The sequence below is a fragment of the Desmodus rotundus genome, chromosome 5 (assembly GCF_022682495.2).
Source record: "Desmodus rotundus isolate HL8 chromosome 5, HLdesRot8A.1, whole genome shotgun sequence".
NCBI lineage: Eukaryota > Metazoa > Chordata > Mammalia > Chiroptera > Phyllostomidae > Desmodus > Desmodus rotundus.
In genome coordinates this window covers 137,848,588-137,872,445 of record NC_071391.1, presented here as the reverse complement: position 1 = coordinate 137,872,445, position 23,858 = coordinate 137,848,588, and the positions used below count along the sequence as shown (strand labels likewise).

Below are 23,858 nucleotides of genomic sequence, written 5' to 3'. Positions count from 1 at the left end.
CTTACCTTCAATGGCTAGCATTGCCCGCAATTCTCGATTCAGCAGCTCATACCGTCGTTCTAAATCATGTTCTTTTTCCCTAGGCAAGTGGCAAAAGTTCATCAATATGCTAATTACTAAATCATTAAACACTTAAAAGAACCTTTAGGTTACATTGATTTTAGGACTCATAACTCACTTTTCTCTTTAACTTTAAGCTACTCCAAACAAATGATACACAAACCTAAAACCTTCCTCAGGTTGAATATTTACTATGGCTATTATTTTTCTCCTTCAATTTTGAGTTGCACAGAGGTATATTTTAATCTGCAAATAAGTAGTCTCATTCTTCAAAGCTTCTTGTATTAAGTGCCAGGTATAAGACTATTTTGTAAAATGGTTTTCATAGTTCACAACACTCTTTTGTCTAGAACTCCATGTGCAAATACAAGAAACATGACAATACTGATAGTGCAAATTTAATACCGTGACAATTAAAAATCCGGGATTAGTTAACTTTTGTACTTCTTCATAACTCTTTTATCAAGTTCAGACATAGCAGAAATGACAAAAATAGCTGTTCTCTCTAAAATAAAACACCAGTCAGCTGGTTCCTTCCCAAACTAGGTGGCATAATATAAGAACTTTGCTAGTTAGCAAAAAGGAACAAACATTAAGTCCTATAGTAAACTAAATGCTAAGGACTATGAACGCTCACATTTGGTCCAGTCTACATTTTACTGTAATTCTTACAGTCATAAAAAGGTCACTTCTCCCTAACTCATTCATCCTTCATCCTAAAATTTAGGGTAACATCATCTGTAGAAGACAAAGGTACTTTTGTCCTTATTAAGAGTTATTTTAATTTTTGACTTAAAATTTGATCTTAAATAAATTTCAACTTTATTTCTTTCCCCCTCTATCCATTAATATATACCAAACCTCCTTTTTGTGTACAAAGCTTTATTTCTGAAATACAAAAATTGTTTAATTTCATTGGCTTTCTGTATAAAACATTTTTTTAGTATCACTATTTTAAAATTCTTACTGTTCAGATGAAAATTTGTTATATACTATTTTTCATATAAAATAAACTGTAATCTCCAAGGAAAGAAAATATTAAGCCTAATAAATATGAAACCCCAAAGAAAGCAGTAACAAAAAGCCTAAGATCCATCAATGTTGTAGGAAAAAAAAGCAACTGTGAGTACTTACAGTAGGGAGAGCTGGTTCATTCTCCTTATTAAGGCATTTTTCTTATTAACTAACATAAACCATTCCTGCATCATAGCTTCTTCTTCTTCTGTGTTCCTTCCTATAATTCAGGAAGAGTTATTTCTTCTTATATGACATTCAGAAGCAAATAATAGTTTAGCAGAAGTATTGTTTTTAAGATGCAACATTTCAGCTACCCCGATAGTACAAATTAAACAGTTTGCAACAACGTAAGATTATAGTCCAAGGCCCGAAAAAAGATATCGATATTTAAAAATTCATAATCTTCTAAATTCAATCTTCTAAAGCTGGTATTATTCAGAATACATATATACTTCAGTCCCCCTGAACATATCTATAGACCATACGAAAGTGTTCCAACTTTTAAATCCTCCCCAGGGGCTGATTTGTTATTATATTTCAATGAGGAACTCATGGCGCTGACAAACATGTGGTCATGATAAAAAAAAATTTTAAATCATTATGAGAATTACAACACTAGCAGGAAGATCAGAGAAGTCCAGAGATTTTGTGAAAGCTTCTACTTGTAACAACTTGAATTTTTCTTAATTTTCTCTCCCAAAGTAAACTAAAAATATAGTGCATATACCATTCTGGAAGTCATCATCCCTAACAGGGTAAACTCTTGCAATTTATTTGAAATACATTGTAAATGACCAGGTTACAAAAAAATGCCTATAGCTATCTAAAAAAGCACCTTATAATGAACATAATAATGTCAGTAAATCAGAAAACATTTGAGCAGAGAGATGGTCTAACATTTTAATTATAAATTGACTAGTTGCACATTTAAAATTCACTTTTCCTAATATACACTCCATCATCTACATCACTGCCCCCCCCCCAAGCAATTGCATCAAGGATTATAATATATAGTATATATTTGGTATTATTCATGTACAAGTAGACCACAATCACACTGAAAAAAAATTAATCCCCCACCTTCTTACCTACTCTCCTTTCAAATTAATTGTACCTAGTCATATTTACAACTTTTTTTCCTGAATTTTACCCATTATTGGTTTATTGTTTTGCTAGGCCATTATTTAATACTTCAGTCCATCTTCTGTATAGATTCACAGGGTTAATTTAAATATCTAATAACAAATTAAATACCCCAGCTAAGACTCAATATTCCAGCTAATTCTCTAAGTTTTTTTTCTTTTTAAGTGAGATATTTTCTTTTAGCTTTCAAACACATTTAAAAAATTCAAACAGTACAGCAGTATAATTGAATAAAAAGTCAAGTCCTCTTTGACCAACCTCACCCTTCCCAATTCCCCACTCTACTCCCCTTCCCCAGAAGTAAGCACTATTACCATTTAGCATATCTCCTACCAGACCACATAGCTGTCTATCACACACAGATATAACTCATGTATAGATACATACAGGTTTCTTTTCTTTAACATAAGTGAGATCATATTATACAGGGGTTGGCAAAAGTAGGTTTACAGTTGTGATCACATGAAACAATTTATTCTTGTACTATTTATTATTATATTATTTATTATTAACTTTATTATTATTAACCTACTTTTACCCACCCCTGTCTATTGCCCAGTGATGTGTTTTTGTCATGCTGTTTAAAGATCTACTTCATTCTTTTTACCATTTAATTAACTATGTACCATTTAATTAACTATTTCCACATTGATAGAAATTTGAAGTAAAATTTAGAATGAAAATAGAGTATAAAGAGCTGTTTTGGGTGCAAAAGATTAAATATATACTCTGGAAAATCCTTGTAAAAATAGGTATCTGTTATTCATCATTAGGAGAATATTGAGGATATGTGTCTCTTCATTAAATGCTGTTAAAACTTTATGTTACAGAGCAGACAGGACAGATTTTTTTAGAGTATGAACAAAACTCTTTATTGTTTTACAGTATTTTTAATCTCTCTTTTAGGGTAGCTGGTTTTGTATTCACTTTGGACCATGTGATGTCTTGACACCAGTCATGTGATATAGGCTGCGATAGGAACAAATCCCTGGGTAGCAACAAAAGAAGAAAGAGTAAAAAGAAAAAGCTGAGAAAAAGCTTGCAATTTGGAAAAAGGCCAATTGTGTCCTGGTGAAGGCCTTTTTGATCACTGAAATCACACATGTGTGCAATATTAATAGGTGCAGTTTTTGTGATATTTTATTTTCTGATTAAAGACTTAATTCTTGTGTTCATAATCTAAGTATCTTTTAAAAATACAGACGTGTTAAAACTTTGTTTTGAGTTTAACTTAACCTATAATTGAGGCTTTCAGGGAATACTAGAAGCAACCAGCCTACTCTTAAATTAGCATCATTTTCTTCAATGGGAGACTGCGTCTTGACAATAACAATATTGATGTGGCGCTGTTATTTTCAGTTTGACTCATGCCTATGATTTCTAGGTAAGACTAAAAATCCCCCTCCCCTAATTGTTAGGAAGTAACTAGTAATACAAGAGTTTTATGTTTCAAAAGGAAATAAGCCTAACAATAAGAAATATTTAAAGACATATTACATATTGCTACAGAGATTATATAAATTAACTGAAAAACCATAGTTAAGGTTACATCAATTATGTAACTCCTTATCTGAGATGGCAGACGATGATGGAAATCTATACTTAACCAAGTAATAAAAAAATTAAACTTTTTCCTAATACATCATTACACTATTGTTTTTAGGGATTTAAAATTTTTTAAATTTAAAAAGCTTTTAAAAGCCAGTAAGTTGAGCCATTACAAATTAATCCTGACTTTAATAACTGGTTAAAGACCCCTTTAGCTTTATAAGTAACAAAAAATATTAAAGCCTGTGATCACAGTGAGCTTTTTTCATTTCTCCTCTAACCATTTGTTATTTAATCCAATACTAGTAATCCAATTTGTCCATCAGACTTTTAAAGGGCAGAATGCAACTTCCTCAGCTTAGACACTTTTCAAAGTACAATATATTTTTCAAATGAATGCTGGATGTTTCATTTTTCCCAACTGTTCCTAGCTCTAATGCATGAGGAAAAAAAAGAACAAGATGAACATTGTTCATACTGATTAAGTAAGAGCTCATTAAAGAGCTGTCAGTGCAGTACTTTGAATATGCATGAAGCATATAATCAGATCTAGTACCGTCACTAGAGGAGAATACGGTAAGTACAAAGGATTGATTTAATTACTTAGAGTGGGCTGTGGTGGTAAAGCAGTCTTGTTAGTGCAAAAAGAAAAAGAGGCTGTATTCTGGCACTGTTAGAAAAAAGGCAGTTTTAGCTTCTGCCACAATACATAATCTCAGAATAAAGCACTTTACATTGTAGCTTAAAATGAAGACTGTCATTATTTTATAAAATGGCCATAAATCATTTTTTGTTTAACTTTACATGATTACTTCTCTTTCAAAATTATTTTTGATTTGTACTTACCACTACATTTTTTATCACCTTAGAGTCAGACACTGATACTTAAATTTTTTTTTTAATTTATGAACTGAAAAATTTAAGACGTACTATCGAAGACCATTTTGAAATTTAAAAAATGTCAAAAAACTACAAGTCAGTGTACAGTTACTTAAATGTGAAAGATTGCCTGAGTTATTATATTTTCAAACACAGTGCCTCATGTTTATTATAAATATAGAACCAATAAAAATATCACCATAACATTACTTTGCTTCCTTATAGACTTCTGTTTATTCTGCCTCCAGGAACGCAGTGTCTTTTCTGACAACACAATGGCTTCGATTAATGTCAGTTTTGTCTTTTAATCAATTAGTGTAGCTAGAATATGATTTGTAAAAATTGTTAAATAATTAAGAATAGTGATAATGGCAGGAAAAGTAACTATGTAAATATGACTTCAAGTCATTCTTCCCATCACATAGTTAACAAAAACCACTTAACAGAAAGCAGCATGATACAGAGTAGTACATATTTCATACATATTAGTTGACCACTTTTACACATTTCCTCAAAAAAAAAAAGATTTAAAGTTAAAGTTTAATTTCATTCAAGAATTCATCCAGGAGTTTGTATAAAGTTTTCATTTATTTTTTCAGAAGCTGTGTTTTCAATGTAAATTTTTTAAGTGAATAAAAGAAGAGTGATGTCAAAAACCTAGAATCTTGAAACATAGTTTGGAAGACTGTGTACCAGTTAACTTTCCTAATTAATCTTTCACCATAAAATCATCTATTTAGAAAAATCTATTTTTAGATAGTGAATTCTTGTATAAATGCAAAATAAGGAACAATACAATTCTAGCTGGAAAAAAGATAAATAGGAAAGAATGAAAACACAAAGAAGCAGACTGTTGTACATATAAACAAATTGAAGATTTTCCACCATGAAAACATTAAAGAATGCTGAACTCTTGCCATAGCCCCATAGCGGAGATGGCTGACTAGTGATCAGATATGGCCCTTAAAGGGCACACACAGCAAACACAGCAGAGCCAAACCAAACATCAAAACAAAAAAGTTATTATAAATTGTCCTGATGGTATGATTACATGAATATGACCTTTGGAAGACATAATATATTACAATAGAGAGACACATGAAGGTGTCTAACTAACCGGAAAAACATATTTTAATAACCAAGGAAGTGAAATCTGGCAGATTTATCTAACATATGAGAAAGATGAATTTACTGTAGTTACGTGGGGTCATGAACACATGCACTCCACAGCCAACATTATCGCAGGGCTCTGGTGCCCCAGTTTTAGAAAATATTTTAAACTTAGGAAATAGAACTTTATTATAAAAACAAATTTTACTATATAGGAAAATAGCTAATTAATGTTTCTATTCCAAGAATATCCTCAAACAGCAATCAACATAAAAGAAGCTAATAACCTTTATTGATGATTTCAGCAGCAGTTGTCTTAAAACTATTTGCTCAGCGTGATATATTTATTACAGTATTAAGAATATAAACTTTGGGGAAAATCTTATCTCCTTTTGTTGAAGTACAATAAAAACTCACACACTCTCAAATTAAACACATCTTTCATTTACCCATTTAGTAAAACAAAATGTGGGGATTCAGGGTAACATCTCTGCGCAGATAACTTCTGATAGACTTCTATGTATGTGCTTTTTAGAAGAGGAGGTAGAGGAAACTTCGCCAAAGTACCAACCCCCAACAAACTTATAGGTAAGAAGCCATTTCTCAAGGTTGAAAATTAACAGCAGTCTTCTTGTACCAACTCCTTAGTAGAGTCGAAGAGCCTTTTTATGCCAAAGGTCAGTGGTAGATTTCTCAAAAGGTAAACTAAGCACAAACTTAAGATAGAAAACAAAACATGGAAGTACTCTTTATGGGGAAATTATAAATGATAAAATTCACTATATTTATTTACAGTTTAGCATTTAAAAAAATTACATATGAGGTGGGGTTGACCCCTAACTAGTGCTAAGAGCCTTTAAAGGCATTAATATAACCTCCATTTCAGGTAACACATGATTATCTTGACTATCTACAAATAGGCACTTGGCTAAAGGTAGAAAACACTTAGGACAGAACTCTGAAACTATGTTTTTAAGGTACATTTAAAACATTTTGTAAAACGGAATGGAATAAGTTAGTGAGTCACTTTTATAGGCATCATTCAACCAAATGGACTGGATTCTACTTTGGAGTATCAATTAGGCATCCTCCACTACAGGGAAAATGTGAATGTGAGCCATGCTTACAGATGGAGAGCATCCCCAGCCACTTCTCCCCTCTCATGAAGCCCTTTTTGTTTGAACTGCACTTGGCAGACTCCCTCTAACCCCTCTCTGTCCTACAGCCTTCTCACAGTCACGTCACAGAAATGACAACAGTGGCTCTAGAGGTGACAGACCATGTTGAAGAAGACCACGAAGTGCTGAATAAAATTATTTCTTGAAAAGTAGAAACAATATTTTTAGATTAATGCATTTTAAGATACATGATTTTAAATATGTATGTACTTGTCCCTAAATTATGTATTATAAGAGATTTTTCTAAACTTTTATATGTTCAAGTAGGTCAAAATTTCTGGTTGGGAATCTTCTTATTGAGAGAACAGGGGTTCATCTACTTTTTTTTTAAAGGTCATTTGGCACATAGCTTTACATAGGGTGGTCTGGGATGCAATCTGTAATTTAAGTATTTATGGAAAAGCACCTGACTCATAATGAACATTAGAATAAAGGCCTCTTGTAAATTAAGGAGTACCTTTATGAATGTTTACCTACATTAATTCCTAGAAACTTCTGTGGATACAGTATAAATTCTGGTAGGTCCAATTTACCTCCATCTATAGTTTTTGTGACTGGTTAGATCTGTCATTTTGAATATGATGCAAATAAGATGAACATTAAGTCTGTATCCATAATGGTTTTTGTCCAGTTTGGTTAAAAAAATGGACTGAGTCCCTTAATCTTAGACTAATTACACTCTCTAAACTTTAGTTTCTCTGTCTCTATAAGAATAACCACATTATTTACCCCATATGGTTGTTAGAGGAATTAAATGAGAAATGTAAAGTCCTTAGCACAGTACTCGATGATGATGATAAAGAAGAGGATGATGATGACACGTGGTAAGCTAGGAACTAGAGATGCAAAGATGTGGTCCCCTCCTCAAAAGCATTCATAGTCTAGTGTGGAGACAGACACATAATTAGGAATAGCTGGAGAGAGGGTAAATTTCTAAATTCTAGGGACACATATTATATTTCAAATCTTTGTTAGTTGTACAAAGTCTATAGTAAGTCATTGGTCATAAGCAGGATAGGTGAGAAATGTGGGTGAATCAGTACAAACTCATCTCTGCAGCTGGAAAAACAAAGTGAATGCCCTAATGGGTCATCACTGTTACTGGTGCAAAGGAAAGACACCCAGAGCCATGTGACACAACAGTGTGGCTATGCTCCAGGTAATGACAGGCTAGTCATATGCAGTGAGCTTTAGAGATTTAAAAACAAAGTAGATCATGGATACTACTTAATATAAAAAAGGTAAATATTAAAAGTTATGGGCTAAAAGAACAGATTGAAAAGTTTACTAGTTATCAAAATAAAGTTAAAAAAGAAAATTACAATTGGAAGTATGAACTGATGTAATTTTAAAAGAAAATCCTTAACAACAAAAAATCAAATGTTTATAAAGCGCCTTGGTTAGTGTGGCTCAGAGGATTGCGTGCTGGCCTGTGAACTGAAAGGTCGCCGGTTTGATTCTGGTCACAACATGTGCCTGGGTTGCAGGCTGAGTCCCCAGTTGGGGGTGTGTGAGAGGCAATAGATGGATGTTTCTCTAACACATCAATGTTTCTCTCCTACTCTTTCTCCCTCCCTTCCTCCTCTCTCTGAAAATAAATAAAATCTAAAAGATAAAATAAAATATTTATAAAGCAAAAAGCTTCACTTCTGAGAAAGCAAGTTTTCATCATTTTTACAAAAAAGATTTTGATGTTAAATCAAAGCATCTTTAAAATCAGGTTATGAAATTGGTAATATAGATAATATAGCCAATTTACTAAATGCCAGGTGAGGAGAACAGATTCTGTTGAGAGTGTGGATTAAATACATATAATTTTAAAATACAGATGGACAAACCAGGTAAACATGTCCCAAAAAGGCTTTTCTTTTTAAAGATTTTATTTATTTATTTTTAGAGAGAGGGGAAGGGAGGGAGAAAGAAAGGGAGAGAAACATCAGTATGTGGTTGCCTCTGGTGAACCTTCTACTGGGGACCTGGCCTGTAATCCAGGCATGTGCTCTGACAGGGAATTGAACCAGCCACCCTTTTGCTTCACAGTCTGGTGCTCAATCCACTGAGCCACAGCAGCCAGGGCTCATTAGTTATTCTTATATGTGCCCTGACCGACTATTGAATGAATCTGCAACCCTTGCTTATTTGGATGATGCTCTAAACAACTGAGCTACCCAGCCAGGGCCAATGCTTTTTTAAAATAGTTTCTACAAAGATGTATTATGTAGTCAGTTAGCTACTCCTGTGTTGTTTAAAATCTTTAAATGTCCTTTAAAAATCATACCCAGGGTGTTCCCAGAACCTACAGTTTCTAAAAAGGGATGAGTTCAACCCCTAAACCCCAATGCACTATCTGCAGAATAACTTCTTCTTTGACCCTGTACCTTCTTTGATCATGCTTGGTTTCAGACAACCAGGTAACACTGAGATATCCTTCCTTATGTACCTTCTTAAATACCTTTATTTGGTGAGAGAGAGCTGAGGGAATTATGCCCATCCCCTTCTAGCCTATGGCCACATTCATTCTCAAAACAGAAGCCTAAGGAAAGCAGGATCCTGCAAAACCATCTCCAGCAGCCTTCTAACCTGCATAGGGCTTCGACAACTACACAACACTTTGAATCAAATGCAATGAATGCTGTTTTTCAAGATCAGGCCAGGTGAGGAGTGTTTCAACACTATACTACCTCATCTAATGCCCTTCAAGCTTCTCAGTGGAGCCATCTCTTCACCAGGACATACACCAAAGACATTCACGATGGACTTGTGTTCACAGTGCTATTTCCTGAAGCCCTGGGAAAAACAGTGTCTCAGAGAGGCCATCTATGTCATATACCTACCTTTTTACATCACTAACAACCAATAACTTTCTCATCAGCCGGCAATAATAATGATAATGATGATGATGACAGCACTGAATACTGAATGAGGTTATAGTTTAACTTACCTAAAGTAACAGAGCTCGTTAGTGATTAGTTAATTCAAGCAATCTGTCCTGTGAACCACCACTCTTAGCCACCCTACTCGACATAGGTAACCAGTCTTACCAGAAAAGGCCCTTTATTTAGAATTCAGGCCAACCTTGACAAAACCTTCAGAGTGGTTCTGATAAGCAAAACAAAAAAACAAAACAAAACACAAACTTTCAAGCTTCTTATAAACAAACAAACAATTTTGTTCACTGAGTTCATCTATTAGTAGAAAGAATTTTGTTTACTCTTCCCAGGGAGGCTGCTGGGACTTAACAATGACATCAGAGCAGTACATCAGGGGAAGTCAAGGGGACTCAGCCTTTCCTCCTATGCAGATGTGTCCATAAGATTCTGGAATTATTGTTTGGTGTACAATGTCTCCCAAACAGGGGATTCTAGAAATAGAGCCGCTTACTTGTTGGGCAACTATAAGCTACTATGACTCCAGTTGAGCATTTAAGGGATTCTTCAATGAAAATGGCCCGAACAAAAATGCTCTGCCTGGCACTGAATTATCAGGGTACAATTCAAGTTCCAGCTCTGTTCTTTAAGAGCTATGGGAACTTGGGTAAATTACTTCATCTTCCAATGCCTCTGTTTCCACATTTGTAAAATCGATATAATAGTTCTACTTCATAAGGTTTTTAAAAAATTGAGTCAACACATGCAAAACATTTAGAATAGTGCTTGGCTTATAATAAATGTTATATAATTAATATAATGGTGGTTGTCATTGTTATATTCTCTCCCTCTCTCCACCCCAACAATCCTACATACATATACAATTCTCTCTCCCTTCTTTTTCTCTTTCTCTCACATACACATGGTACAGAACCATGTTCTTTTTTTAAAAAAGGATTTATTCATTTTTAGAGAGAGGGGAAGGGAGGAAGAAAGAGAGGGAGAAAAATATTGATGTGCAAAGGAAACATTGACTGGTTGCCTCTCGCATGCCCCCCAGCCAGGGGGCCTGGCCCAACCCAGGCATATGCCCTGAATGGGAATCTAACCAGGGACCTTTGACGAGCCACACTAGTTGGGGCAGAACCACATTGTTTATTCAAGCTTTAGAATTACCCTTGGTGCCTGATTCCTAGGATTATTGATGAAGCAAGGCACAGAGATTCCACCTGGCAGAGTCTTACAGTTTTTCTGATTGCCTCTGAAAGCACCAAAAAGACCTACCCACAAGAAGCAAGCACACTGGGCAATCTGGTGCAAGTCATAAAATGTTAGTTCCATTGAGCATGACATTTCTAATGTCTTTACATATCTACTTTACTGGACCAATCAACCAAAAAGCATCCTGCCACCATTTCAACTTTTTCATTCCCCTAAAGTAGGGAAGCCCATCAACTACCCATTACCCAGTTTTCTTAAAGGTGCTACCTAAATGCAACCCCCCTATGAGACATCCCTGTTCCCAAGGTTACACATGTTCTGTTAAGTCTACTCCAAAGGTTCTCTGGCTACTATAGCAGTTCCTTCAATCAGAAATTCAAAGGGAAAAAAAAAATCTAATTTGTGACTTGCAGAATCTCTAGAATTCCCAAAGATAAAGTTATTTTCAAATTTTCTCCTCAATTTAATCCCTAGGATATATTCAATTCCCTCTTTTATCATGATATAGATTTTTAGATACTCCTTAGGCTGAAGAATATCATGCTACCCCAAAAGTCCCTCTCAGATTCTGATATAAGTCTTATGGGCCAACAGTTAGCTCTATGTCCTTCTGTTGTGTTGTATGTCCTCTACCTCACTCTACAGCTATAGCTCACTTAAAATAAGTCAGAACAATCACATTAAAACACTTAACCTACATTCCTACCCAAAGTCATGATTGAGACAGTCAGTCAAGATGGCAGCATAAGCAGACATGGCTTGCCTCTTCACACAACTACATCAAAATTACAACTAAAATATAGAACAACCATCCCTCAGAACCATCAGAAATCGAGTTGAATGGAAGTCTGACAACTATGGAATTAAGGAAACCACATCCACGCAGACTGGTAGGAGGGGTGCAGACATGGAACAGGCTAGTTCCTCACCCACATATGATGGATAAAAATTCAGGAGGGATATCTTGGGAGTGAGTAGTCCCAAGCTCCCCAGCCCAGAGTTGTAGTGCCAGAAAGGTAAGTCCTCACAACTTGTGGCTGCAAAAACCAGAGGGATTGACTTAGTGGGAGATAATTCTAGAGCCCCAAGCATTTCCTCTGAAAGAACCCAAACACAAACTCACCTACTCAGACTCACTCCTTCTGAGCTCCAGCACTGGGGTAGCAGCTTGAAAGGCACCGATGGCATAAAGGGAGAAACTGAAGTGTCTGACATCAAGGCAAGCAGAGGCCATTGGCCCTTCTCTAAACCCTCCCCCAACAGAGCCTGCAAGCTGGTGCCTTATCTGAGATTCCATCAACCTGGCTGACACTGTTTGCCCTGCCCCAGACATCCCCAGAGACTCTGGCCCACCCAAGCTGCTTTTCCATATGAATGGCTAGTCTTGGCTCATCCTTCACAATTTCCTAAAGTCTCCCACACAAGCAACAGCTTCCCTCAGTGAGCCCTAGGGTCCACACTAGCAGCAGCCAGCCTATATTCACAGATTGGCTTTGACTGGGAATCTCCAAGCCCAGCAAAAGTAGCAGCCATCTCAGATTGCTTTATAGCTCAGGCAGGGTGGTCCCAGGCAAAACATAGGTGAGGGCTGACCATGGCCTGCACCACCCAGGAAATCCCAGGGCCAGCACACCCAGTGGACAGCTACAGACCACATAGGAGCACCACCACCCTGCTCTTGCACAGCTGATCCTTTGTAAGGGCAGAGGTTGGTGGTCAGTGGTCACAGCCAATCCTTACAGCTGACTGGCCTGTGTAAATCCCTCCCATTGATCTGCCAACAACAACCAAAGCACAACTATAAGAAGAGGGTGTACTCAGCCCACATGAAGGGTGCACCTCAAGTACCCAGCTTGGGTGATAGGGGAGGCTATGCCACTGGACTCTACAGGACACCTACTACATTAGGTCACACTACTAAGACATGGAGTCAAAGCAGCTTTACTAAACACAGGGAGGCTGCCAAAATGAGGAGACAAAGAAACATGGCCAAAATGAAAGAACAGATCAAAACTTCAGGAAAAAAACTAAATGAAATGGAGATAACAATCTATCAGATGCTTCAAAACACTCTTTATAAGGATGCTCAAAGAACTTAGTGAGGACTTCAATGCATAAAAAATACACAGTCAGAAAGGTAGGATGCACTAATTGAAATAAAGAAAAATTTATAGGAAAACAACAGGAGAGTAAATGAAGCCAAGAATCAAATCTATGATTTGGAACATAAGCAAACAAAAAACAACCAATCAGAACAAGAAGAAAAAAGAATCCAAAAAAATGAGGATAGTATACGCAGCCTCTGGGACAACTTTAAGAGGTCCAACATTCACATCATTGGGGTGCCAGAAAGAGAAGTGAAAGGACAAGAAATTGGAAATCTATTTGAAAAAATAATGAAAGAAAACTTCCCTGATTTGGTGAAGGAAATAGACATGCCAAGTCCAGGGAGCACAGAGAGTCCCAAACAAGATGGATGCAAAGAGGCCCACTCCAAAACATGTCATCATTAAAATGCCAAAGGTTAAAGATAAAGAGAGAATCTTAAAAGTAGCAAGAGAAAAGAAGTTAGTTATCTACAAGGGAGTTTCTGTGAGATAGTTGATTTCTTAAGAGGAAACTTTGCAGGCCAGAAGGGACTGGCAAGAAATATTCAGTCATGAAGAGCAGAAACCTACAGCTAAAATTGCTCTACCCATCAAAGCTATCATTTAGAATCGAAGGGCAGTTAAGAGCTTCCCAGACAAGGAAAAAAACTAAAGGAGTTCATCATCACCAAACCATTATTATATGAAATGCTAAAGGGACTTATTTCAAAACAAGAAGATCAAAACTATAAACAATAAAATGGCAATAAATACAAATCTATCAACAATTCAATCTAAAACACAAACTAAGCATACAAGAACAGAGACAGAATCATGGATATGAGAGCATTTTGATGGTTGCCAGATAGGAGAGGGATGTGGGGGAATGCATGAAGTGGTCAAGTGCTTAAGAAGTAGAAATAGGTAGTCACGTAATAGCCATGGGGATGTATAGTACAGTACAGGGAAACGGAGTGGCCAAAGGACTGATATGCATGACCCATATACGTGAACAATGGTGGGGGCATTGCCTGAGGGAGTGTGGGGTGTGGAGTGGAGGAGGGGGAAGGGGAAAAAATCAGGACAACTGTAATAGCATAATCAATAAAATATACTTAAAGAAAAAACAAAGTCATGGTCAACTTCAAGTCTGTTTAGCCCTCACAATACTCCTCTTAATATTATTGAGTTCAGAATTTAGCAAAATAGCTCCCTAGTCTACATTAACAATTTTGTGGGGTTCAAAACAAGCACTTGTGTGAAAACAAATTGTTAAAACTTCTAAATTTTGGCTCCCTGTAATTTTATTGTCATGACAAATTAAAATATTATGACTACTTTAATAATTTACTTTTGTGGAAAATTATTTTGTAGGTGAAATAGAAAACTACTTTTATTTTCAATTAAAAAAATTGTATCAGTCTGAGTATGTTCCTTGACTTACATTTAACTTTCCTTACAAAGCTAGATTATTTAAAAGCACAATAGATACAACTATGACCAGGTCTGTCTAGTGGTAGAAAACATGCTTGCTGGAGGGGAAGAAATGTTGGTGCTCTACACAATTCCTCACTTTGGCCACCAAGTGGTGCTATTAATTCAGAGTGAGCTGGCACTGGGGGAGTGGGGTTGGGTGGCTCTGGGGTGGGTAAAATATATAAGCAGGACTCACAAGTTAGATGTTCACAGCCCTGTGTACAGTGAATTTACATATCATTTCCCACTCAATGTCACCAGCCTACAAACAGGAGAAAACTAATTCATATACTTTTATTTTGATGGTAAAGTCACTATATTCCCTCAGGAAAATAACTTTATATATACATATTTGTATCAAATGTTACCACCTCAGCTATAAAGATAATCACAGAATTTTTATTAATCTTCCACTCTCTATAACAGTCTTCTAAATGCCCCATTTAAAAAAAAAACAGTAGTATTAAGCATTTAAAAATATACAATTTAATTTCTTAAAAATTGGATATCAGCTCAACAGTTTTCCCTTGACTTCTATTATAAACTTTTTCTGAGGTAATAGCTCCTCTGAGGGGATGAATGACTTTCACATTTCAGCTTAAAAGTGACATGTGCAGACAAGGAACAGATGCGAAGACTATGTATGTTCAGTTTTCTTATGCAATGCATGGGGAGGCCTATGAAAAATGTTAAAAACATAACTTGTAGGTAAAATAAAGACATAATTTACAATCCACTACAAGAAACACTGGTAATGTTTCCACAGTGGAATGAATAATGGTTTGAAAGCAGAACTTTGTAAGCTTGTAAACAATAAAAAGAAGGTCGTATCAACTGGACAGTTCTATCTCAAAGATTAAGGGCCTAGTAAGGGTCAAGTGTGTATCCAGTTGTCTCTGCACATTAACATCTTCTTAAGAAAAGTATTTCCATGTGGGGAAACTGGGAGAAAGGTGTTGGAGTAGAGGTTGCCTCTTTCCATAAACTCCCATGATTTTAACTGAACTAAGGAGGCAATCCTACATGCTTAGCCATCTCTGATGTCATTTTTAACAAAACAAAAATTATGAAATCTTTGTTAAGCTTCCGGGATAGAGAGTGTCAGGATGAAACCAAAGAGGAGAAAATGTATTTGTAAAGTTGGTTCCTACATGGATGTCCTAAAATAAATTTCTCAAAATACAATGCTTAAGTTGTTTATTTCTGGAAATGATTCACAGAACTCAGTTAGCATATCAATTCAATGAAACATACAGATTGAGGGTCTAGCCAAATTCCTAATGCTTCCTCCTAGTTATTTAGTTACAAGAATGGTCATACAATTATCACTTATTTTTTATATATAAGGGTTAAAAAAAATCCCACAACTTTCCAGTCTTATGCCAAAATGCCAAACCAGTTCTTCAGGCATTTCTTGGGGGAGAGAGTGAGCATGTATGTGCGTCTGTGTGTGGGTGTGTGCACATGGGCTGAGGGAAGCGAGGAGTTATGAAAGAATGGGAGAGCGCATGTTACTTAGCCGCTAAGGACAATTTTAAAGATAGAAACAATAATAAATAATGAAATTATCACTACTATGATCCCAACAACTACTTTTATATTAAGTGCTAACCCTTTGCCAGGCTCAATGCCAAGTAGTCATATAAATTTTCTATCTGTACGAATATATTTTACCTACCAATAACCTTATGAAATAAGTTGTATCAGCCTTTTTAAAAATTAGACCACCCAGATTCTGGCCAAGGTCTTGCTGATTTTCAAGTCTATGCTCTTAAATCTATACTGTACTACTTCCTTAGCACTTGTGACACTGTGAGTTTAGCATATTATTAGTCCCTTCTTTCTCAAATGTGGTCTGTGGGTCACCTATGTTAGAATCAACTAGAATTCAGGGCCTCACCTCAGATTCACTCAATCAGAATTTTTTAGGCAGAGCCTGGGAATCTTTATTTTAACAAACTCCTCAGGTGTTTTTTTATGCAAACAAAACTTTGAGAACCACTGTCTTAACCCTTTCACAAATAAATAACAAGATTTTTTTAAAAAGAGAGGGTGATATTCCATGTATAAGATGTTATTTTAGCATTGGCATGACATTACACAAATTTAATTTCACATTCAGAAGAAAAACATGTTGCTGCCAAATCAGTTCAAATGCCTAAATTTTGTTTCATAGATAGTTGCTGAGAAAAACACATTTTCCTGGAATTTCTCTCTTTTAAGTGTTAAATTTTTTTTACTGCAGTCTAGAATAAGGATGTACCTCACTTTAGGCAACAGACATGTTCCAAATGGAAAATTCTGGTGATGTGATAATTCTTTAGGTTTGAAAATTGTACTGCATATTTTCAATTCAAAATTTTTAGTAGTGGAAAGTACTTTTTAAATGTCACTGGTAGAAATTATATACATTTGTCCTTCCGGATAAATGAACAAACATGAGTCAGCAGATGAAAAAGTTACCTATATACTTAAAGACTGTATGTAGTAAATAGGTGGGACATACAGTGAGTGCCAAGGACAGAAGAAACAAATGTTTCTATTGCATGAACTAGAATAATTCTGTAACAGTTGACTTCTACTACTTCTAGATATAATATATATACTTTCCTTCTTTAAATAATGCAACTAATGAAATGCAGGTAGAAATATATTAAAGATGTTTGACGTAGTTGAACACATTTTGACAGTAAAGAAATACTGGAAGTATGACAACTTTAATTTTTTTAGTTTTAATATTCTGTGTAACTACAGAAGGGAAAGACTGCGGAAATAAAAGAACTTAGGAATGTTGCCAATTTTTAAAATTGAAGGTGTAAAAAAGTAAAGAGCAAAAGTACTTTAAGCACTTTAAAATGTAAACTCCCTTTTTAAAACAAATTCTACTATTTTCTTTACATTGTATTTCTAGTCACTGTTATTTTCAACAAAGGCCTATTCCAATATATTTGTAATATAGAATAAATAAAATATATAAATGTGCAAAAGATGGTATTTATTATAGTATTTTACTTAACACTTGATGGTGATAAATATCATTGCTAACATATTAGTGTTTTTCTTTTTTAAAAAAACATTATTTTAATTAATTTATTTATTTTAGAGAAAGGAGAAGGGAAGGAGAAAGAGAGGGAGAGAAACATCAATGTGTGGTTGCCCCTCATGTGCCCCCAATTGGGGAACTAGCCTGCAACCCAGGCATGTGCCCTGACTGGGAATCAAACCAGTGACTCTTTGGTTCGCAGGCCCACTGCAAGCCACATGCTCAATCCACTGACTTACACCAGCCAGGCATATTAGTGTTTTTCATTTTTTGTTATTTTATTTCAAAGGAGACCTTGACAGACTTAAGTATTAAAGAGAGCACATAAATAATAATAGTTGACATTTACTGAACTTGGTATATGTACCAGGCACTTTGCAAATACTCTATATAAGGTACCTAATTTAATTCTCCAAATTCTCATAGCTGCCACACCATATTACCCTTAACTCAGTGTGACACAATCTGAACTAATTATATTCAGGAACTAGGGTTAAGTCTCTACTCTCAGTGTAGTGCCTTAGACATACTAGGGCTCAAAAAATATTTTTTGAATGAAAGAAAATCACAAGACATAGAAGATTAAAAGAATCTCATCCTTTATAGAAACTGCAGTTAGATTTTTTTGCCTCAATTTTTGTTTTTAAAGCCATAGTGTCCTCATTCTAATAAAGTGGAAATTGAGGCTCACAGTTATGAAGCTGAGCTAGTAAGCAGGAATGAATAAAGTAAACACTAAAATGAGATCCTGGCTATCATTCTCCCAGCCAGGGTTCCAACTCACTGCTGGAAGGGCTGAGCCTGTGTTTTCAGATGAAGGTATATACTGAGGATTAAGTATTGAAGAAAGCCTCGTCTATAATTATGCTAACAGCAAAGGAAGACAGATGGGCCTTGGTCCTAATGGACAGGAGCACCAGAGAGAAGGTTCACATGGAGACATTGGAAAGCTGGGCCCTGACTCACTATTTCTTCCACCTGGCTATGACTCTGCTAATTATGCATGTGACAAAATAATTGTTTAACATGTTCTTTTATGCTTTTTATTTTTCTAAATATTGGATTAGAATGTAATTGTATGAAGTTGTATCACTCCTTGCAATTAGAAAATGATTTTATATTATTTTGCATTCTTGGAGTTAGATGACACAAAGTAACTAAAATCTTGACATAGCTGAAAACACAGAGGCACTCAAACTAGACTTATAACACCATAGTTACCAAAAGTATGTTAGCATTTTACTTCCAGAAAGGAATAGATTTTATCAACTCTTAGAATCTATCAAAGGAGGAGCTCTTTGCCTTTGGAAATTGTGTTAAACACTCACTTTGTAGAAAATTTTCCAACATACTTTTTTAAAAAACTGATTTCTTTATTATGCACAGATTCAATGCCTTATGAATTATCAGTTGCAATTAGTTTAGTGGAGAACAACAAACAGGCTAAGTCTCTACTATTACAGAACTTTAAAGGTAACTTTATTTACTTTACAGAACCAAATTCTCTTATTTATTTTGTTTCTATTTATAAAAAAGTTCCTTTGCAGAGACACTACTATAATCTTGTCTATTTCACATTTTATGTCAGTAGAGATCAAATGGAAACATTCTTCCTTAATAAGCTAAAACTTCCATTTTCTATTTTACCATATTATATAATAGTTTTTTAAAAATGTCATTAATGAAAGTTATAGTTAAGTTCTTTTTTTAGTTTTGTAACCTAAATGGCCAATATAGATATCTCAGTTAGTTTAATGAATATTTTTCATTGGTATGGCTTCTTATTGTAATTTGTATAAAAATAGACATACCATGTCTTTTAAAAAAAGAACCTCCACAAAATGGAGACATTTTATTACATGAATTCTAATTCCCATCCTAGTTGTAAAAAGCATAGTAATATTGTACTAAATGATAGAGAACAAGGAATAACCAGATATTGAGAAACCCTCTGTTGCTATAGTTAGAAGAGAGTTTCTATATTTTTGCTGACTATATTGACTGGAGTTGTCCAAGTTATTTCTATTATCATAGGGTTTCTGCCCCTTCATTTTTTAGAACTGTGAATAAATTACAGAGGTAATATCTTAAGCAATATGAACAGAGTTTAATGTACAAAAATATAATTTTCAGGATAAGATAAAATTTAAAGAATAGAGAAATATCAGAAATATATATGGTAAATGTGAAAAACATCGCCAATTTTTTTCTCCCCACACAACCTGAAAGTATTACTGTATCAAACTTCCTTTCCTGGTAATTTATTAGTTGTAGAGAATCAGTTTAACTCTAAGTTCAGATATCTTTATATATAAAAATGTCCCCAGCTTTGGTTTCCATTTTCATCTTCCAGATATGGGTATGGTGAGAGATGGAGCTGACTACTCCTCATCTCCTCACAAGTGTGCAGTGATTGCTAGAGAGAAGACACAGAGCTAGTGAAAAAATGTTTCTTACAAACACATAATTTAATAACATAAAAGTATGTTTCTTTAAGTCTAAGAACATATTTTTATAGTATCTATTCAGGCAATCTTAACTTTTTGTTAACTATACCCTAAACATAAAACTACATAAACTGCCATTACCTAAGTCACAGAATCAAATGTTCTATACAGATCCCGTTTTAATGTTAATGAATTTATAAACACAATAGCTAGCATCAAGGCTACAGTGAAAAGCAGAACACTTCAAGCATTTAATACAGCTAAAGGGGCAGATTAGAGATCAATAACAAAATCACCTGGTAAAAATGGAAAAAGGTGTTGCATTAAAAGGCTTTTTGCTTTACATGTGAAACAATACTGAGAAACCTGTATTTTAGCACTTGTACTCAACAGGCACTCCAAACTATGCAAAGATGAGAACAGAAACCCATCCTTTCTAATAATCTTGTGACAAAAGCTAAAAGACATCATCCTATTAACTAGTGATCTCAACTGCTAATGCGGAGTACTTCCTGGTGCCTTTTATGTAGAATGCTGCTATTAAAAAACCACTAAACATTCACTGTGAACAACACAGAATCATTCATCTTTTATCAGCATCTCTTGTTAGAAGAGTATGAGTGGGGCTGAAGGTGTCATTGATATTATGGAGTGGAAATTAATCAGAAATTTTTCTCATATTTTCCTCATCTCACTAATTTACTTCTGTACAAATTTCCTCCTGTTAAAAAGTTCATACCCAACCCCCTGTTGTACTCTTTTAAGTTGAGAATATTCAACGAGTGCGTCCACTGAAAAGCACCAGGTCCTAACACAAAAAGCATTCGAAATTCTCATTTAGTTGTCTTTATTTTGCTAGCGCCATGTGGTCCTTGAAGATGTAGAAAACACGGGAAGCCGAGTAAAGATCAGAGCAAGCTCATTAGCATTCTGACAAAATTGGAGTGGTGGAGATGTATAGTTTGCCTAGTTTGTCGTTTTGAAAGCTACCGGTGGTAAGCTTTCTATTTCATTGTGCTTTTGTCTTTTTTTTGGGGGGGGGGGTTCAAAGCAGCAGGGTATTTGTTAGCCCTAGGTTTGCACAATGCATTGTGGGAACCTTTCCTGCACATTCAGTCCTATATAGTATCATTCTAGTTTGAGTCAAAAAGTTTTTTTTTCCACCATGTATAAAAAGGGCATGTATGTGAATCTTAGTACATACCCTCAAGGCGTTTATCAGAGCTTTGCTCCTCTTTTACCTGAATCATAAAGTCCAAAAAGAGTTAGAAGCAACCTAAATGACATGATTTTCAATTTCTGAAAAATGTTGCTATTCATTTCAGAACACAACATTAAAACACTAATTTATTTTTGCTCTTTGTCACAAACGACTAACAAGCAACATGCAGGACTGATTCACTTAGTTAAAATTCAAAAGCTCATCATTGCTCACTATAATAGACCTCATTCTATTTTTGAAAATAGTATAAAGAAAAAAAATAGTTTGTGCTTTAGAATTATATACACAAAGAATACCACTTAGAAGGCTTAAATAAGTTATTACCCTAGTTGTTTGATTTTCATCGTCATCTTCTTTTTCTTTTCTTTCTTGCTTTCTTCCTTTTTTTTTTTTTAAACATAAGGCTCACTTTGAACAGCTAAATGGGCTACATTAATGCTACTATTCAACATGAATGTTTCCAAGTTGCAATGAAATGGATAATGGTCTTTGGGGATGAATTTATCTACTAAATCCTTGTGGTTACCCTCCTATCTTGGATGATGACCCAAAAGAATGTCAACAGTTCATTTTCCCAGAGAGCTGGAAGCAGTCCCTATGCAAGCCATAATCTGCACATTCTCAAAGAACCATTTCAAACATTATATTTTGCAAGCAGTTTTAAGTGATTTTCCTCTCATCCCTGGTATCCTAACAGTACTTGAGATATTAGTACCTCTGAAATGAGAGCTAAACAAAGTTTACAGATAAATTCTACATATGACATAAATTTTAAAATTTACTTTCAATATACATTTAAAAAACATGGTCATCTTGTTATAATAATGTGTTTATGTCACTGAGTTAAATGTCTAAAGATTAATTAGTATTTTTCTGGGAAAAAAGTACTTTTTTATTCATTATTTTGTTTAGAATCAAACCTTATTTATAAACAGTGTTTAGTTTTTCTTAATTAGTAATTATTAAAACCCAGGGAAAGCTAAAGAGCAGTGGGGGAGTGAAATATAGTATGTCATCTAGTAAAATTTTAACAGTAAGAATTTCTGTTTGAAGTCATTTCTATATGAAGTCTCCAACACAGTAGCATTTGGTTATTTCACATTTATTTCCTTGATATAGAAACAAAACATTAGACTTAGTATGTTGTGTTGGGGGCGTATAGTTTTTATATATCAACTATTCATATTATATTAGAGCGCATAACTGAAATGATGTAACTTTATTTCTATTTTAAGTTCTAATTTTTACCACTTGAGGGTTTTTTTTAATGCATTCTCCTATACATTAAAGGTATAAATTTGTGGTTACGGTGTGAGCCTAATTATATATTGTTAGAATATTAGACCTAACTTAAGGCTTAATATTCAAATGTATCGCAGCACTGAACAGTTCTACTGCTAGCTTTAAAGCTATTAAAAAATGCTGTTACTATAGTAATAATGACTGAATTAGTTCTATACTTTGCAATATGAGTATAGCTGCAAAATCATTTATCTACTTCACTGCATTCTCCTACCAAAGTTTCCTGAAAAAAATCATTTGGACTAGCTCTATCAAATTAAAGAGCAGTCAGGAGTGTCTAAGTCCAGCTTTAAAACAAACATCTTAACAATTACTTAGCCATATGGAAAATAGGGTATGTCTCTCCTGAAACTATTTGAAAAATGTATTTACTATCTTGAATTTAAACTTCATTAGAAACCATTTTTGACTTGCAATGCCAAGATTGCTGAAATATCACTCTGCTAAATAACCATGAAAAGACATATAAAAAAGCAGGACTTTTTAAAGCTGGCAATTAACAGTTTTCTATATTTTAAAGCAATTACATTTGCATTTATAACAACTTCAAAGTCCAAAAAACAAAGTGGAGTTAAAGCATTATGAATAAACAAATACAGTTTTATACTGAGATATAGCTACACACAAGCTAATATGCCTTTTTTACATTATACCAAATTTGAAGCTTCACAAGTGTTCACATTGTACTTGTGTTTGGGATCCTATGACTTAAAGGCCAGATGCTTTTCACAAATGACCAACAATTGCAGAATAAATTAATGATTGATTTTTTTAAAGCTTTGATGGAATTAAGCATACTTCTTTTCTCAGTGTGCCTATGTGAATGTTTGCCTGTTAAACTTTTTTTTTTTTTTTGACAAGTGAGGCCACCCGGCAGAAAACAACTGATGCAAAACCCAGGAGTAATCCCTCTGTTTAGTTCAACACTATGGTTAGCCTTAACACTGCCTCTATTATCCAATGGATTTAGAGAAACTTTCATTTATTTGTTGGCCTCAGTTTTCAATTCCATTGCCCTCTTTAAGGAAATCTAAACGTATTCCTATGTAAATACATTTGCATACTGGTACAGTGAAATGTTCTAGAATTTTTATTACCCTACTAAGCTAAATATGAACTACGCACATATGTAGTATGGAACATAAGGGAAAATAATCAAGATATATTTTTACTAAGAATTTTAAAGCACATTACAATAAACCTGTAATGTTCATGGTATAAGACTAATGTAATTATTACTAAGGTATTTTAATAATAT

At 34.6% G+C, this 23,858-nt stretch overlaps 1 protein-coding gene across 13 annotated transcripts in view; it reads right to left on the bottom strand.

Moving 5' to 3' along the window:
• Positions 1 to 23,858, bottom strand: part of EHBP1 (EH domain binding protein 1) — a 370,181-nt gene that overhangs the window by 7,637 nt on the left and 338,686 nt on the right. For all 13 annotated transcript variants that reach the window (XM_071221562.1, XM_045189390.2, XM_053924179.1 and 10 more), the window contains 2 exons: positions 1,195 to 1,294; positions 6 to 79 (listed from right to left, as the gene is read on the bottom strand). In XM_071221562.1, the coding sequence (XP_071077663.1) occupies positions 6 to 79; positions 1,195 to 1,294 (174 nt within the window). The remainder of the gene's footprint in view (positions 1 to 5; positions 80 to 1,194; positions 1,295 to 23,858) is intronic.